The sequence below is a fragment of the Equus przewalskii genome, chromosome 7, assembly GCF_037783145.1.
Source record: "Equus przewalskii isolate Varuska chromosome 7, EquPr2, whole genome shotgun sequence".
Lineage (NCBI taxonomy): Eukaryota > Metazoa > Chordata > Mammalia > Perissodactyla > Equidae > Equus > Equus przewalskii.
In genome coordinates, this window is record NC_091837.1 from 63271432 (window position 1) to 63289503 (window position 18072).

The window sequence follows — 18072 nt, forward strand, 5'->3', positions numbered from 1 at the left end:
ACCTTAGTTAGGCTTGGTTTCTCTGAGAAGATGGAGGGCCCAGTGTTTTACTTCTCACATTCTCTCATTTGAGTCTTTCTCTGTCTGTTCCCCTATTAAATCCCCCTCCAGTCTGATAAGCATCCCTCTCTTTCCGGAATGAGTATTAACTTTTGGAAACTTCACAATAACACATAGCTCAAATCCAAGCAGACTCTCAAGTGAACAATTCTCTCTCTTTCCCCGCCTATTTTTTTCATTTCAGGGTTTCTTTTAGTGTTTAAATAAGCTCTTTGTTCTTTTTCTCATTAAAAGATAAATTCCTACAACATAGTGAAGATCTTTCCTTTTTTTTGAGATCTCTGTCACTCTCTCCTTGTGCATTTATAGAATTTGGGTAGGTGGCAAAGTGACTTAGAATGATTCCAGGGATCACAAGGAACTACTTGTGTCACTAATTATTGTCTATGGACTCAGACTCTGATCGCTCCTCTTCCTTCTCTCTCAGAGAAGCAAGTCTGAGTGCTGGGTCAACAACGTGTCCGTGATTAGATATTCATGCACAAACACAAACGCACACAGGAAAGGCAATAAGAAGTGCCCAAAATAACAGCAGCATCTCTGTCCTGTGGAGCACGTAGATGCACAAGTAAGGAGTGAACACAGACTATAGTTGTAGATCTAACATAATGTAGGCTGAGGATGCACTCATTGCAATGCGTTTCCTAACAATGAGTTCTCAGCAATGTCTAAAGTTATTGCCATCCCACAATATTTACAGAACAAATGAAATAAAGCTCTTTGTAGCCTCTGATCTTACAGGACAGGTTGCATGATGACATTGAGGGATACCAGGGGTGGCACCACACACAAGATGGGGCACACCATTTTCTTCCTGGTGAGATTGGAGAGGCCAATGTCTAATACAATGGTTGGTGTAGTTCATGGCACATTTTAAGCACTCAGTAAACATTTTTTAAATAAATGGAGGACCTGCAAAGATGGAGTGGATCAAAATCTCCTCCCTCCGTGGAGTTAATGTGTAATGAGTCAAGACATTTACCTGAGAGTATAATCTATATAGAGGTAGAGGATCAATGGTAGTACTAAATAGCACCAAGGATGTTAAACATACCTCCATTAATGGTTTAGTTTTTGTTGGAAAAGTTCCAGAATTGTTCTGGAATACTTCCTCATAGTTTGGTAAAGATATTATGCATTTTGAAGTCAGACACACCTGGCTCTGTCATACATTAGCTATCATCTAAACTACCTTATAGTTACTTTTCTGTAAAATAGGGTAACAGCACCTTCCTCACTAATTTGTTGAAATAATTAAATACATAATCTACACGAAATCACCTAACGTGTTATCTGACAGATAGTAGTCTTTCAAGAGCTAGTTTCTTTCCTACTATCCTTATTCAACACCACTATGTGCCAGGAACTAAAGTAGGGTACAGCGCTAAGTAAAATTGACACAAACTCTTCCCTTGGAGACCTTGTAGTCTAGTGAGAGAGACAGCCATTAGCTGAATTATTCTAGCAGGAACTCTTGAAAATACTGTGAAAGAAGACTAGAAGGAATGATAGCTTTTTGAGTAAGAGGACTTAACTAGGGTTGGGGAGGAAAGTGAGGTCAGAGGAGGCTTCTTGGAGGGTGTGATCTTAGGCTTGCAATGCAAAGATCTAACAGATGTTCCTTTGGTGGGATGGGGGAGGATGATGGAGAATCTCCTAGGGTCCAGTATAGCTTTGTAAAAGCCCAGAGTTGATGGGGCTTAGAGTTTTTAAAATCTTTTAAAATCTTGACTCAAGAGAATATAAATAACAATCAGATATTTCTCATACTGTTTTTTAACTCTCTTTTCCAAGGTCTGAGTATTAGAGATCCTTACCATGTTGAGTGAGAGGGGTGAAGAGGGACAAAGAGCTCATCCCACAACCATGTTCATTGGGCATGACTTGATCATACTTCCTAGGGGAGATATGACCCCAATCCACTTTATAGCTATGATTCTTGACAGTGATATGATTCAACTACAAATTTTCTTTTTTTTTTTTTTGAGGAAGATTAGCTGTGAGCTAACTGCTGCCAATCCTCCTCTTTTCACTGAGTAAGACTGGCCCTGAGCTAACATCCATGCCCATCTTCCTCTACTTTATATATGGGACGCCTACCACAGCATGGCTTGCCAAGCGGTGCTATTGTCCACACCCCGGATCTGAACCAGCGAACCCTGGGCCGCTGAAGCGGAATGTGAGTACTTAACTGCCGCGCCACCCTGCCGGCCCTACTACAAATTTTCTTTTCTCACTTGTGACACTGAGAAAGGAGCTTCTTCTATTACATAACAGAAATAGTACAAAGGGGGACACATGCAAGATATACTTTTTTTATTTTTCAAAATACCTCATGCTTTTGATCTTTTCCTCTTTGTAGCTGATAGAAATTACCTTTTTGAATGGAATCCCTACCCAGGCCTTGTGAGTTCCTGCTCCAGAATCACTAGGAGACATTCTCACATCCATCTTTTTCCACATTGTCGCTTGACAAATGGCCAAGAGTCTTGGCTTATGATATAAGATTTTTCAAGTTTCCTGACACCGTTATCTGTTCTCTCATGTGATTAGGTTCTAAGACACCTGGAGTTATTAGAAAACTTGTAAAGGCTATTTTTTTTGTTAATTAGAGAAAAAGGAATTATGAGATCATTTTAATCTCACAATATCAGAGTCATTTTTTCTTGACAGAAGTTCAATAATAGATGGTTGCTTTTTTAAACTATGAGTGCAATTTTTTTTATTACAAGCTAAAGAGGATAAATTGGGTGACAGAAACTGACAAAAACAAACCTCATTATCACTCCACGAGTTGTGGGCAACTTGAAGGAATAGACCATTATCAACAAACTTTTCAACCATCATTCAAACATTATTTGAATAATTAAACGTGAAATTGAAACAATATGGCAAAAGAAACACAAAATGAAAACTACAACTCCAAAAGTGAATTAAACATGGGACCAGTCAATGAAGTAGCCTAACACACAAAGAAAACACCTATGCATAAAAGTTACTTTCCTACAGATCAGCAGTGGTCTGTGGAAATGTGGGTTCTTGCAATGCAAATTGCGTTCTATAATTATGTGTGTGTTATATTTATGAGTTGTAAGAGATCAAATGGGAAAAAAAATTATCATTCCTTTCCTTTCAGGATAAGATGCCTAAGGCTTCCATTTCCTCTATGGACATAACCTTGCCAACTGGACTTGGATACCCAGATCTAATAATCAATATCTTCCTCACCCATGGTTGGTCCAGGAAAGGCACAATCAGTTTTGGCTTCTGTGACTTTTACAATGCCTCTATGACCTACCAAAATCCTCCTCCTTACTGGCATATTAGTTTTTCTTGTTGCATTAATGTCCAACAATTACAGTCCAGTCTTCTAAGATTCCCCCATAATAAATTTTTAACATTATTTTTACTGATGATTTTCTTGGAAAAGTTAATATAAGTCTACCATGTCTTCTATGAGTGAATATCTCAGAACTAAGCACTAATACTTCATTTTTATGCCTTTATCTGTGTTGTGTTTGTGACTGTGTTTGGGTCAATTAGTATTACTTCAACTGCTGTGAGCTAATGAGAAAAGGACAGAAATAGACTTAAAACCAAAAATGCTTTGGGGGCCAAGAAAAGGCCAAATGCCATCACGGTACTTACACTAATGAACATATCATAGTAATTTGAGTTAGATAATGAGGCAAGAAAATTGAATGCCATGTGGTAGACAGCAGTATAGATGTGCTGAATTTCAAAGAACTGGTCCTGTAAGAGTAGTCAATGACATTTCAGTGTTGTAGGCAATAGAGTTTCAGAGAAAGACCATGTATTCTACTAAGGTTGTTAATTTGAAGTTTTTACATTTAATTTGTAAGTTTGATTTTTTAATAGTTTATAAGAATATATATCTATACATACAGACTTTTACTTACGATTATACATTAAATAATATTATAATAAAAGTAATTTAAGTCTAGGATGAGAGCATTTAATCCTCTACAATTTTATTCAAGTTTGAGAAATCTGTTTCACATCAAACCTCACACCATTGCTGGAATTATCCCTTAGACAGGGCAGCTGTAACTATTTGTTTTATTGTTGGACAGCTCTTATGATTAAAAAGCTTAATTTTTATTGTTTGCTGAAACTACATTTCCTGTAAGTTCCAAACCTTGGTGGTAGTTATACTTAGGAACAAATCAAGTCTGCTGTTCTTTTTGTTGGAAGTTGAAGTTATAGGAGGATAACTGTCATGTTTTTCCTTAGTCTTGCTTCCACAAATATTTTTGAGTACTTAGTTTGGAAAAAGCATTGTGCAGTAGTCATTTTTTGCCTTTCCAGGTTAAACAGCTATACTCCTTTCAACCTTTCCATGAAAGATATTTTTTCCCTAATTACTGTAACTTACACACACTCTAGCAGGTGTCCCTCTTACAATGTGGCACCTAAAAATAAACACATAGAAAATAGAGACTTTTATTCAATATCATCAATAATACACAGGAATTACTCAACTCAGCAATGTATTGGGCGCCAATAGGGGCAGACAAAGAAGTATATGACACACTATTCTCGCCTTCAAAGAGTTTTGAATCTAGTTGGAAATGAAGATTACAATTTTAGATAATATTAAATATTATGAAAAGCATTGTTGTTGTTGTTCAGAGCATTCAGAAATTTGAGTTCTAGAGTCATTATTGGACGTTTCTAGGTTTTAACTGGGGTTAGGTCTTGGAAGTCACATTGGGTCTGAATACATCCAGTGTAAACAAGCACCCAAGTATTTTGTCCAAAGCAGCTTAAAGATTGGTAGTGCCAAAACGGGAATCCCGGTTCCCTTGTTCTTTGTTTAGCCCTTTCTCCACTCTTTAGAGCAGAAAGAGGAAATCTTTGCTTGAGATAGCAAATTAGTGATCAAATCCATAATTTTTCGAAAGGCCACTGGAATTTACACTTGGCAAAATTCTAATTCTCGTAATTGTTCCCTGTTCAGCCTACAGCCAGTGGAAGTTGTCACAAATCTTTTTCAATCGAATTTGCTTTTGCATTGATTTTAGGTACAGCTCAAGCTCAAACGACAGCTTCCAATTTTCTTTAAAAAAAGTAAAATCCTGTTAAGACAGGAAGAACACAGGAAGCCTGGAACCTAACCAGATAGGCTGTGTCTCTGGAATCCGATTTGCCCTTAAGCAAGATGGTGGGCGCCTTCTGCACATGCGCAGAATGGAAGCCTGGGCGGGTGGTTCCGCCGCATCCGGTCGCGCTGCGGGCAGGGATTGGCTGCCCTCGGGCGGAGAGGCGAGGCCGGAAGCGCCCGTGTTGTGGGGCTCGGCCGGTTCAGTCCCGCTGTGGTTCCAGTGCCCTGCTTCCAGCCGTAGGTCCTGTTTTTGCACGGGGCGCCATGGGGGAAGCGGAGAAGTTTCACTACATCTACAGTTGTGACCTGGACATCAACGTGCAGCTTAAGATGTAAGAGAATCTGGGGACGGGGCTGCGATTGCTGGAGCTTAGGGACGGGGTGGCAGGTGCCTGGGAGTTGGGGAGTGAAAGTGGTTACTAGCCTGAAGGCCGCCCAGGGGGCGGCCGGGAAGGCTGTGGCCGGGGAAGCGGGGAGAACGGAGAGTGGGGAGGAGCCATGTGGGGAAGGATTGAGGACGTGGTCTCTGTGAGAAGGACAGTGGTAGGTATAGCCCTAAAGTCGCGCGGTGTTTTACTTTCCTCAAAGCATTTTGCTGTTCACAGCAACCTCTTGATGGGTTCTTACCGTCCCGTTTTACCGATGAAGAAATCAAGCCTCGGTAAAGTCATCTTCACGCAGTTAATAATTGGAAGATCTTTACTTTAGAACGGGGCTAGAAGGTGGAATAGAGACTGCAGAAGTTATGGAGAGGTAGACACAGGCAGGTGTGGGGGTTGAGAAGATGAGCACGTGAGTGTAGTATTAGAAGCGCCGGAGGTGATAGATGCTTAGGTTGAATCTTTGGACAGTCTGGAATTGTTTAGCCAGCGAGGTTGTGAGTCAAAAATGAAGGTGCTAGGTGGAAAGGGACCAGAGATCTGAGAAAGGAGCCTTGCAGGAAAATCTTGGGGCATCATGGTTGAAGTAAAGGGCATGACATCTTGATATGAGAATAATGGAACTGAGATGGGGAACGGGTAGGACTGAGTTGAAAATTCTGTCCATTTTAAGGCAAGTCTTCTAGAAGTATTTTCGTATGTGAAAGCTATCACAAATTATTAATCACAACGTCATTCATAATATGTTTGCTCAATAGTCAATACATGTGCCTCAGGCAAAGGGCAGCACACCTGCAGTGATTGTTAACATCATTCATCAAGGTGGTTAAGACAGAAAACTTCCAGTTGTGCTGACTCCCCTCTCTTACCTTCTCCGTTTAGTCATTCACAAGTTGTCTTGACTCTACCTGCTAAATATCTTTGATCCCTGCCCCCTTTTCTGCCCTACTGCCCTTAGCCTTAGCCTGCCATTTTCCTTTCTAATTTTGGCTGAAGTTCTTTTAAGTGATCTGTTTGCTTTGAATACCACTTCTCCATTACGTTCTTATCCCCCTGCCAAAAGTGCCATAAGTACAAATCTGATTATATTACTCTCACTTCAGATAATTCAGTGAACAGATTTTTGCATGTTCACTTTGTGTCAGGCACTGTACTGAAATTTCATTTTCCCCTTAATTTGCATTTTCACCTCCAGCTTCTTCCTCACCATGAGCTTTATGCTTTCGCTATACAATCAAACAACTTGGATTGCCCCAGACACACCGTCTTGCCTCTTTGCCTTTGTGTCTCCTGTTCTTGTCTTCTGGGCTGACTTCCTACCTCCTCGGCTCCCATCTGCCTTATCTTGTTCAGGCTCATTTCAGGCATGTATCTGGGTTAGGTGCTCCTGAGACTTTTTGATGTATCTTTCTATGGTGGGAAGAAGGTTCGTGTTGGCTTCTTCTGCCCTGGTTTTTAGTCTCAGCTTTGTTACTTACTTTGTGATCCTGGATAATGAGCTTGATCTCTGAGTTTCTGCTTCATCGTTTATAAAATAAGAATATGGTGAAAAATAAGTAAGAAAGAGTACATAAAGTGCCTGGCACAATATCTTATGTAATCTTGATGTCCAAGCAATGTTCTTTCCTCTTTTATAGTATCTTGTGAATATCTTTTATGACTTATAACACTTTATTTTCAACTTAAAGAAGTGATCATACATACATCTACATAGTAAAATAAAAAATTGAAAGAGTACAAGAAGAATATGCAATTAAAAAGTGTGTTTCTTCCCCAGAAGCAAGGACTTAACATTTTCTTGTAATACTATGTTGTCTTTTATTTCTGGACCTCTGTGCCTAGTACAGTAAATGTTTGTTGGAAGAATAGATGAATAAGTGGTCAGCTTGAAATTAATAAAATGAAATTAAGGCCTGGAAAGCTGGTGACATCTAGATGATAGACCAAGAGTTGATGACACTGTTTCAAATTAAGCAGCCTAACATAGAGAAATATGTTGATGAAGAAAGGAATGATCTTAGGTATGTTAGGATTTTTAAGAGGCCTTTATTAGATATAAAAGTAAGTTTAATTTCATATATAGGACAATGTTTAGGTAGCAGCAGTTTACTGTGACACAAGCATAAACTCTTCTTAGTATTTGTTGTGTACATGCTTAAAAAAATGTATCTAAACGTTATTGTTTTATGCTTCCAGAGGAAGTTTGGAAGGGAAGAGAGAACAAAAGAGTTACAAAGCCGTTCTAGAAGACCCAATGTTGAAGTTTTCAGGACTGTACCAAGAGACGTGCTCTGACCTTTATGTTACTTGTCAAGTTTTTGCAGAAGGGAAGCCTCTGGCCTTGCCAGTGAGAACATCCTACAAGGCATTTAGTACAAGATGGAAGTAAGTTGTTTTATTGCATATGGTGAGTTCCAGACTTTTCTCCCATTTCTTTATAGACGTTGCAGGTATGGAGTATAGTTTGGTAGGGATTACAGAGGAATTTTTGGTTTTTAAAATTTCGTTATTTGATAGCTATAAGCACTGATTGCGTAGTTTAAAGCAATAACCTACTCAGATAGAATAAAGTATCACACATAGCAGTATTATAACTGCAATTGAGGTGGAAGTGAATTTATGTTTGTTTTCAGTATATTGACTTATTTTTATAAGAATTTGACTGATTCACAAAAAGACCCAAACCAAAAGCATATGTGTAGCATCTTTAAATTCTTTACCATTTTATGCCCTTGAACACGTGAACACTTCTGGATAGTCTGAAATGTTGTCCAACCTGATATTTGGAGCTTAGGTGTTTAGAGAGATCTGTTGTCATCTGTTTGGATCCAATTTTTATTATTATTTTAAATATGAAACCACCTTTGTAAGTTCGTGGTTTATAGAGCATGGTGCATTAGCAAACCATTGTTGGGATACAAGGTAAATATAATGAACATGAAGTCCCTATTTTTCCAGAACAGTATTGTGAGTTCTTAGTTTAACTTCTTGACAGTTCTTATTTGATAGATTGTATGATGTAGTGTTTTTTTTTTTTTGCTGGGAAAGATTTGCCCTGAGCTAACATCTGTTGCCAGTCTTCCTCTTTCCTTTTTTTTCCTCCCCAAAGCCCCAGTACATAATTGTATATTCTAGTTGTGAGTCCTTCTATGTGAGTCACCGCCACAGCATGGCTACTGACAGATGAATGCTGTGGTTCCGTGCCCGGGAACCAAACCTGGGCTCCCAAAGTGCAGTGCGCTGAACTTTAACCACTAGGCCATCAGGGTTGGCTCTGTATGGTGCAGTTTTAATGATTGATCCATGAGTATTATTCAGCACCCTGGTAGCTCAGTGCAGGATCCATAGGTTGTGTTCCTCTTGAGGAAGGAGTTTATTCCCACAGTCTTCATGGAAGACAAGGTGTGGCCATATGGACTGCCAAGTTCTGCTGTTGAGGGTACGTACAGCCCTGAATTTACCAGGTGTGGCCTAGCATGCTGACAGTGTTCAGAGACAGCAGAAGCCTGAGCTCTGGTGATCTGGCTACATTGAAACCAACTATTTTAAAGGTATAATTTCTTTACTAGTCCTTTTGTGGCTAGATATACACACGAAGTGTGTGTGTGTGTATACATTTGTTATTCTGGCAAATTTCAGACTTGTGAAAGTAGAGAGAATAATACAATGAACTTCCAAGGCCCTATCGCCTAGCTTTGATAATTACTAAATCAAGGCTAATCTTGTTTCATCTATGTCCACTATTTGAAGCAAATTCCAAATATTATACCATCTTAACTGTAAATATTTCTGTATATCTCTTTTTTAAATATAACAACCGTACCATCATTACACCTAAAATGGTGGACCAAAATGCTTTAATTGTATCAGAGGTTCTTAATCTGGAATCAGGAGGTCTACAAAACCTTGAAATTGTATGCAGAGTTTGTGTGTCTTGCGTGTTTGTACGGGAACAGAGCTCCAAGCTTTTATTAGATATGTTTTGAGATGATTTGTGACCCCAAAAAAGTCTTAGAAGCACAAATTTAGGGTGGTTTGTTCATTGGCACAAGATGGCACTGCTTAGTATTTACCTTTTCAGCCTGGCCCACCATGTGGATAGTAATTAAATAAGTTCATTTAGTTCCTCAAGTTATCTGTAGTGGAGAATGGCTTTTTAAAGCATATGACTTATTTTTTTAAGAACTTCATGCAAGAAAAGGATTTAATGACTTTTTGATTCTCTTTTAAATTGATAGCCATCTCTAATTTGCCTGTAGGCTCTTGAATTTATATGGTGGATATAAATGACTTACTCTTTGAGTTTTTGAGAATTCTGTTCAGTTTCATACCAGTGCAGATATATTTGACCTAGATTGGGATATACCCCTTTAAGAATAATTTTGAGTAAACAGAATAATTTTGAGTAAACAGAGAAACAATTTTCTGTGTCTGCTGGGTATTACTTTGTGTATTGTTTGCATAGTTTTCGTCTGGGATTTTGAAAGCCATCTCTTATTTAAGGGCTTTGAAATTGTCAAAGAAATCCAGTGTGAAGTTTGAATACCGAAGAAAATTTGCAGAGATGAGTAGAGAGTGAAAAAAAAAAGAGTTCTGCTGTTATTGCTATATTATTAAGAACAGTCCTTAGTGAAATCATATATACAGACATGCTTTGAAAGCATAAAAAACTAATAGTTAAGCATTATCAGTATTAATGAAATAACTTGAGGAACAGAAAAATCTCTCGTAAAAAAATTGTCACGTCTGGCCACAGCAGTCTGGTAACTTCATGTCATGAAGGTAGTGGATAGGCTGCTTCAGTCTCTTTAAAGTTGGTTGTTTTTTTCTGCTTTATTAAGGCATTTGGGACCATATCATCCTCAGCAGTGTTTTCAGGTAATATGAGTCATTCTGATTTTTTTCTCTTCAGAGAAAACACTTCTCTAAGTGTTCTGGAGAATGCTTATAGAACATCATAGTTCAGTTCAAAACAGGTTTGGTTCTAACAGGTTTAAGTGGTTTCCCAGATTTTTATTGGCCATTATCATATTCCTTGTGTTTTAGTGATGTTGTCTGAGTTTCTTTTTTTTTTTTAAAGATTGGCACCTGAGCTAACAACTGTTGCTAGTCTTTTTTTTTCCTGCTTTTTCTCCCCAAATTCCCCCAGTACATAGTGGTTGGTATATTTTGGTTGTAGGTCTTTCTAGTTGTGGCATGTGGGACTCCGCCTCAGCGTGGTTTGATGATTGGTGCCATGTCTGTGCCCAGAATCCGAACCAGTGAAACCCTGGTCTGCTGAAGCAGATTGTGCGAACTTAACCACTTGGCCACGGTGCCGGCGACAAACTTTTCCTTTTTTTTTTTTGAGGAAGATTAGCCCTGAGCTAACATCTACTGCCAATCCTCCTCTTTTTGCTGAGGAAGATTGGCCCTGAGCTAACATCTGTGCCCATTTTCTCCTACTTATATGTGGAACACTTGCCACAGCACGGCTTGACAAGCGTTGTGTAGCTTTGCACCTGGGATCCGAACCAGTGAACCCAGGGCCGCCAAAGTGTGAACTTAACCGCTGTGCCACTGGGCCAGCCCCTGAGTTTCTTGATTAAAGGATTTACCACTGTTGTTTTACATGAGCTTTGTTTTTAAAAAATTTTGTTTCATGTGTTCTGTATTGAAAATTGGAGTTGCCTAGAGCAAAATTGAGCTAACTGCCACCTTCTTTTTTGTAGTAATCTTTTGGGACATTTTCTCTGGCCAAACCTTCTTGTGTGGTTTGTTAATTTAAAAGACAGTTATATATATATATATGTTTATGTTGACTTTATTTTCATAGCTGGAATGAATGGCTCAAACTGCCTGTGAAATACCCTGACCTGCCCAGGAATGCCCAGGTGGCCCTGACCATATGGGATGTGTATGGACCAGGAAAGGCAGTGCCTGTGGGAGGAACAACAGTGTCGCTCTTTGGAAAATACGGGTGAGCATTCTCTTCTCCTCGTCTCTAGGAATGGTGCAGGCCCTTTTCTTTTTTGGAGGGCTTTAATCATTTCTGCCCAGTCTGGTTCTCTGTGTGCGAGGAAGTGAAAAACCTGTTTGGTACATGATTCTGTCATTCTTGAGACTGAATTTGACGCATATTTCTTACGGGATATGTAGATAGATTAATTAAGAAACAATTTATGTAACTACTGTTAGTGATGGGTAAAGTGATTTCTATGAGGAAATCGTCATTGGAAACTAGAATCGTGCTTTTAGGAAACAAAGGTTCTTTGTCATCTACTGCTTTGTTATAGGGTTTTTCTGCTTTGTCATACTAGTGATAGAAAGGGCAATAAGCAGGTTTAAAAAGTGCTAATTTGCTAATAATGGTCATGATTATAATAAAGTTGTTAATTCAGTTTTTAAAAAATTTACAGAGAGTAGAAGTTTATTGTAAAAAAAAAAATAAAACCCATAGTCCTGAAGGGTGTTTTTATCTGTCCCTTTTCTCCTGTTACAGAGGGGTTGCTATTTATCTTTGGAGAATTTGTGATATTTTATTCTTTTTATGTTTATTAATTGGAATTTTCCTCTAAAGAACGTGGTCTTTCATCAAGTGTTGAGTTACCTTGTTGTATATATATTTTCATGTAGTTCGTATAGGAAAGGCGGATGGATGTCTAATTTTTTCCCTCTTGCCAGTTTTAAGAATGAGTTGGTGCCCTGGTAATTGCAGAGGTGATGATTGATGGGTTTTTTTGTTTTTAAGTTTTGTCTTGAACTTTTAGTTGTAGACATTTTTGAAATGTTTCACTCCATTGCTCTCTTTAGTCGTTATAATGCTGAAAAACTCTCATTTTTGGTCGGTAGGAGCCTCTTCAAGTTCATCCTGTGTCCTTTGGACAGTAGTCCAGTGGTCGTTGGTAGCTTCTTTGCTTTCTGGTTGACAAGCTGTTCCAGGCTCATTGGGCAGTTTTCTGCACCAGACCTGGCATCTCTCAAAGAAGTCCTCGTTCCTTTCTCTGAAATGGTAGAGACCTTCATCTAGGTATTAGCAGACTTCTTAATTTTTGCCCATTTTAAAGTTGAAAAATTTTATCTCCTTGAATTAGTTTTCATGTCACTAAATATGAATGAGGATGATCATATTTTGATGTCTTCATTTGCTCTTTGTGTTTATGTTTCTGTGAATTGCTTTTTGATGTCCTTTTCCTAATTTTTTTATTGAGATAAATTCACATATTGTAACATTCTTTGCCTTTTTTCTTCTTTTCTTTTGTTTTCTTTTTGGTGAGGATGATTGGCCCTGATCTCTTGCCAGTCTTCCTCTTTTTGCTTGAGGAAGATTGTCCCTGAGCTAACCTCTGTGCCAGACTTCCTCTGCTTTGTATTTGAGAGGCTTCCTCAGCATGGCTTGATGAGCAGTGTGTAGGTCAATTCCTGAGATCTGAACCTGCGAACCCCAGGCCACGAAAGCAGAGCATGCGAACTTAACCACTATGCCACTGGGCTTCTCCCTTTTGCTTTTCTTTGAGTTGTGATTTTTCTTATTAATGTATAAGGAGTCTTTGCAGATTAATGAAATTAGCCCTTTGTGTGTTATATGTTACAAATATTGTTTTTCCTGTTTGGCATTTCCTTTTGAATTAGTATATGTTTCTTTGCTTGTTTGCTTGCAATTCATGGCTCTTAAATTATGTTGAATTTGTCAGTTTGTATTTTTTTTTTTGAGAAAGATTAGCCCTAAGCTAACATCTGTCCCCAGTCCTCTTTTTGCTGAGGAAGACTGGCCCTCAGCTAACATCTGTGGCCTTCTTCCTTCACTTTTTATATGTGGGACGTCTGGCACAGCATGGCTCGACAAGCGGGATGTAGGTCTGCACCCGTGATCTGAACCAGTGAACCTCGGGCTGCCGAAGCAGAGCGTGTGAACTTAACTGCTGTGCCACTGGGCCAGCCCCCAGTTTGTATTTTTTTATTTTATTTGAGTTCAAAACAATTTACATCTTTGTGAGATTTCAGTTATACATTATTTCTTGTCTGTCACCACATAAGTGCTCCCCTTCATCTCCTGTGCCTACCCCCCAGCCCCCTTCACTTAGTAACCACTGAACTGTTTCCTTTGTCCATGTGTTTGTTTATATTCACATATGAGTGAAATCGTCTTGTGTTTGTCCTTCTCAATCTGGCTTATTTCGCTTAGCATAATTCCCTCCAAGTCCATCCATGTTGTTGCAAATGGGATGATTTTGTCTTTTTTTATGGCTGAGTAGTATTTCATTGGGGATATATATATATATATATATATATATATATATATATAAATAAAAGAAGATGTGGGATATATATATATATATATATATATATATATATATATATCTCTTCTTTATCCAATCATCAGTCACTGGGCACTGAGGTTGCTTCCATGTCTTGGCTATTGTGAATAGTGCTGCAGTGAACATAGGGATGCGTATGCTACTTTGGATTGTTGATTTCAAGTTGTTTGGGTAGATACCCAGTAGTGGGATAGCTGGGTCATATGGTAGTTCTATTTTTAGTTGTTTGAGGAATCTCCATACTGTTTTCCATAGTGGCTGCACCAGTTTGCATTCCTGCCAGCAGTGTATGAGGGTTTCCTTTTCTCCACGCCCTCTCCAAAATTTGTTATTTTTAGTCTTAGTGATTATAGCCATTATAACAGGCAAAAGGTGGTAGCTTAGTGTAGTTTTTATTCCTTTCTCTTGCCTAATTACTCTGGCCAAAACCTTCAGTACTTTGTTGAATAAGAGTGATGATAGTGGGTATCCTTGTCTTGTTCCTGTTCTCAGGGGGATGATGTTTAGTTTTTCCCCATTGAGTATGATGTTGGCTGGGGGGTTTGTCATGTATGACCTTTATTATGGTGAGGTAATTTCCTTCTATCCCCATTTTGTTCAGAGTTTTTATCATAAATGCTGTTAGATCTTCTCAAAATGCTTTCCCTGCATCTGTTGAAATGATCATGTGGTTTTATTCCTCATTTTGTTAATGTGGTGTATCACACTGATACATTTGTAGATGTTGAACCATCCCTGTGTCCCTGGTATAAATCCCAGTTAATCATGATGTATGATCTTTTTGATGTATTGTTGTATTCGGGTTGCCAATATTTTGTTGAAGATTTTTGCATCTGTGTTCATTAGCGATATTGGCCTTTAGTTTTCTTTTTTCATGTTGTCCTTGTCAGGCTTGGTATCAGAGTGATGTTGGCCTTGTAGGATGTGTTAGGAAGTGTTCCATCTTCCCTAATTTTTTTGAATAGCTTGAAAAGCATAGGTATTTAAATCCTCCCTGAAAGTTGGGTAGAATTCCCCAGGGAAGCTGTCTGGTCCTGGGCTTTTATTCTTTGGGATGCTTTTGATTACTGTTTCAATCTCTTTACTTGTGTTTGATCTATTCTGACTCTCTATTTCTTCTTGATTCAGCTTTGGAAGGTTCTAAGAGTCTAAGAATTTACCAGTTTCCTATAGATTGTCCATATTGTTAGCATATAGTTTTTTGTAGTATTCCCTTATAATCCATTGTATTTCTGTGGTATCTGTTGTCATTTCTCCTCTTTCATTTCTGATTTTATTTATCTGAGCTCTCTCTCTTTTTTTTTGTAAGTCTGTAGGGGCTTGTCAGTTTTATTTGTCATCTCAAAGAAGCAGCTCTTTGTTTCACTGATCCTTTCTACTGCCTTTTTTGTTTCAATAGCATTTATTTCTGCTCTGATTTTTATTATTTCTCTCCTTCTGCTGACTTTGAGCTTTGTTTGTTCTTCCTTTACTAATTCAGTTAGGTGTAATTTGAGATTACTGATTTGGGCTTTTTCTTGTTTGTTAAGGTGAGCCTGTATTGTGGTGAATTTCCCTCTTAATACGGCTTTTCCTGCATCCCATATGAGTTGGTATGGTATGTTTTCATTTTCATCTGTCTCCAGATATTTTTTGGTTTCTCCTTTAATTTCCTCAGTGATCCATCGCTTGTTCAATAGCATGTTGTTTAGTCTCTACATCTTTGTTGCTTTCTCAGCTTTTTTCTTCTAATTAATTTCTAGCTTTATAGCATTGTGATCAGAAAAGATGCTTGTTATTACTTTAGTCTTCTTAAATTTATTGTGGCTTGCCTTGTTTCCCAGCACATAGCCTATCCTTGAGAATGTTCCATGCACACTTGAGAACAATGTATATTCTGCTGTTTTTGGATGGAATGTTCTGTATATGTCTATTAAGTCAACTGGTCCAGCTTTTCATTTAATTCCACTGTTTCCTCGTTGATTTTCTGTCTCGATGACCTATCCATTGATGTGAATGGAGTGTTGAGGTCCCCTACTATTATTATCTTATTATTAATATCTTCTTTTAGGTTTGCTAATAGTTGCTTTATGTACTTTGGTGCTCCTGTTTTGAGTGCATAGATATTTATCTATTTCTTCTTGATGGAATGTCCCTGTGATCATTACATACTGCCCCTCTTTGTCTGTCTTTACCTGTCTTATCTGAAGTATTGCAACATCTGCTTTCTTTTGTTTGCCATTAGCTTGGAGTCTTTCATCCCTTCACTCTGAGCCCGTGTTTGTCATTGGAGCTGAGACGTGTTTCCTGGAGGCAGCATATTGTTGGGTCTTGTTCTTTAATCCATCTAACCACTCTGTCTTTTTGTTGGAGAATTCAATCCATTTACGTTGAGCGATTATCAATACATGAGGGCTTAATGCTTCCATTTTATCCCTTGTTTTCTAGTTCTCCTGCATTTCCTTTGTTTCTCATCCTGTGTATTTTGTTCTACCAGTTGAGTTATGTAGTATTTTATGTTGTGTTTCCTTGTTTTCTCCTTATTTATTATTTGTGTCTCTCTGCTTTTTTGTTTAGTGGTTACCATGAGGTTTGTATTCAAAATCTTATGGATAAGATAGTCACTTTTCTAATGGCCTCTAATTTCCTTAGACTAAACCGATTCAGTCCCTTTCCTCTTCCCCTCCTAAGTTGTTTTTCTCACATCTTATTCCATTTTGTGTTATGAGTTTGTGGTTAGAATAAGAAGATTATCTTTTTTTTTTGGTGTTTTCCTTCCCGTTGTCTTTAATGCTATAATTGAGTATTTGCTATTCTGTTCTTATTCTTATCTCCTGACTCCATGCTTTGTAACCCCTTTCTCCCTTTTTTCCCTCCAGGTATGAGGACCATCTTGAGGATTTCTTGTAGGGAGGCTCTCATGGCTATGAACTCCCTTAGCTTATGTTTGTCTGGGAAAGTTTTTAGTTCTCCATCATATCTGCAGGATATTTTCACTGGATATCTTGTGGATCCTGAAAATTTTTGTCCTTCAAAGATTTGAGTATATCATTCCAGTCTCTCCTATCCTGTAAAGTTTCTGCAGAGAAATTTGCTCAAAGCCCGATAGGAATTCCTTTATAGGTTATTTTCTTCTGCCTTGCTGCCCTTGGTATTCTTTGTTTGTCATTCACTTTTGCCAGTTTCACTACTATATGCCTTGCAGTTAGTCTTTTTACATTGACATATTTAGGAGATCTGGTATTGTCTTCTGCATGGATTTCCATCTCCTTCTCTAGGTTTGGAAAGTTCTCTGCTATTATTTCATTGAACAAGCTTTCTGCTGCATTCTCCTTCTTTTCTCCTTCTGGAATACCTGTATTTCTTATGTTGCATTTCCTATGTGAGTCAGCGATTTCTCAGAGACTTTCTTCATTTCTTTTTAGTCTTAGTTCTCTCCTCCTCTGTCTGGAGCATTTCAACATGTCTATCTTCAATTATGCTGATATGCTCCTTTATGATGTCTGCTCAAGTATTCAGAGAATCCATATTTTATTTTTTCCATTGTGTCTTTCATCTCTAATATTCCTGATTGATTTTTCTTTATAGTTTCAATCTCTTGTGAAGTAGCTCCCAATCTCATTGAATTGTTTTTCTTTATCCTCTTTTAATTCGTTGGGATTTTTGATGAGAGCTATTTTGAATTCTTTGTCATTTAGATTACATATTTGGGTGTCCTCAGGACTGACTTCTGGGTACTTGCCATTTTCTCTGTGGTCTGAAGATCTGATATAATGTTTGATATTGCTAGAGGGAGTGGCTCTGTGTCTTTGCTTCCTGGTGTTATTTGGTTGCTGTTACCGCCTGTCGCCACTGGGTGGGCGTCGAGAGCCCCGTATTCTGAGCTCTCTGCCTTCAGCTGAGATGCCAGGTGCTGGACAGGTGGGAGGAGGGGTGCTTTCTCCTGCATGTTCTTGGGTTTTCTTGGTCTGCTCTCACTATCTGCTCTCCTGGGATATTGGCTTTATGAGGTCCCCTCCACCCCCACCTAGCGAAAGGTTTTGCCTTGATAGAAGGCTTCCCTTTAGGCTGCAAGGGCCCTGGGGGATCCTTGATGTTCTTACCAACAAACGTCCCTCCCCCTTTCCTTCTCTTTCCAAGGCTTCCCGCTGTCCCAGTATCAGTCTTCAGGGGAGGGAGCAAAGTTTTCTCTTACCCTGTTCTACCTCCTCCAAGGGAGGCTCCCGCCTCT

The 18072-nt window shown here is 38.6% G+C and overlaps 1 protein-coding gene across 15 annotated transcripts in view; it reads left to right on the plus strand.

Annotated features, from left to right (window-relative positions):
- The first annotated feature begins 5321 nt into the window (after positions 1–5321).
- PIK3C3 (phosphatidylinositol 3-kinase catalytic subunit type 3) overlaps positions 5322–18072 on the plus strand; it is a 152049-nt gene continuing 139298 nt past the window's right edge. For 10 of the 15 annotated variants that reach the window (XR_011542007.1, XR_011542005.1, XR_011542011.1 and 7 more), the window contains exons 1-3: positions 5347–5517; positions 7762–7950; positions 11381–11524. Coding sequence is in view for 5 of the 15 variants with exons in the window: in XM_070627572.1 (XP_070483673.1) it covers positions 5450–5517; positions 7762–7950; positions 11381–11524 (401 nt within the window). In the remaining 10 variants the exon portion in view is untranslated. Of the gene's footprint in view, positions 5518–7761; positions 7973–11380; positions 11525–18072 lie in introns of all 15 variants that reach the window. The other 5 variants (XR_011542009.1, XM_070627573.1, XM_070627570.1 and 2 more) reach the window with 4 other exon arrangements.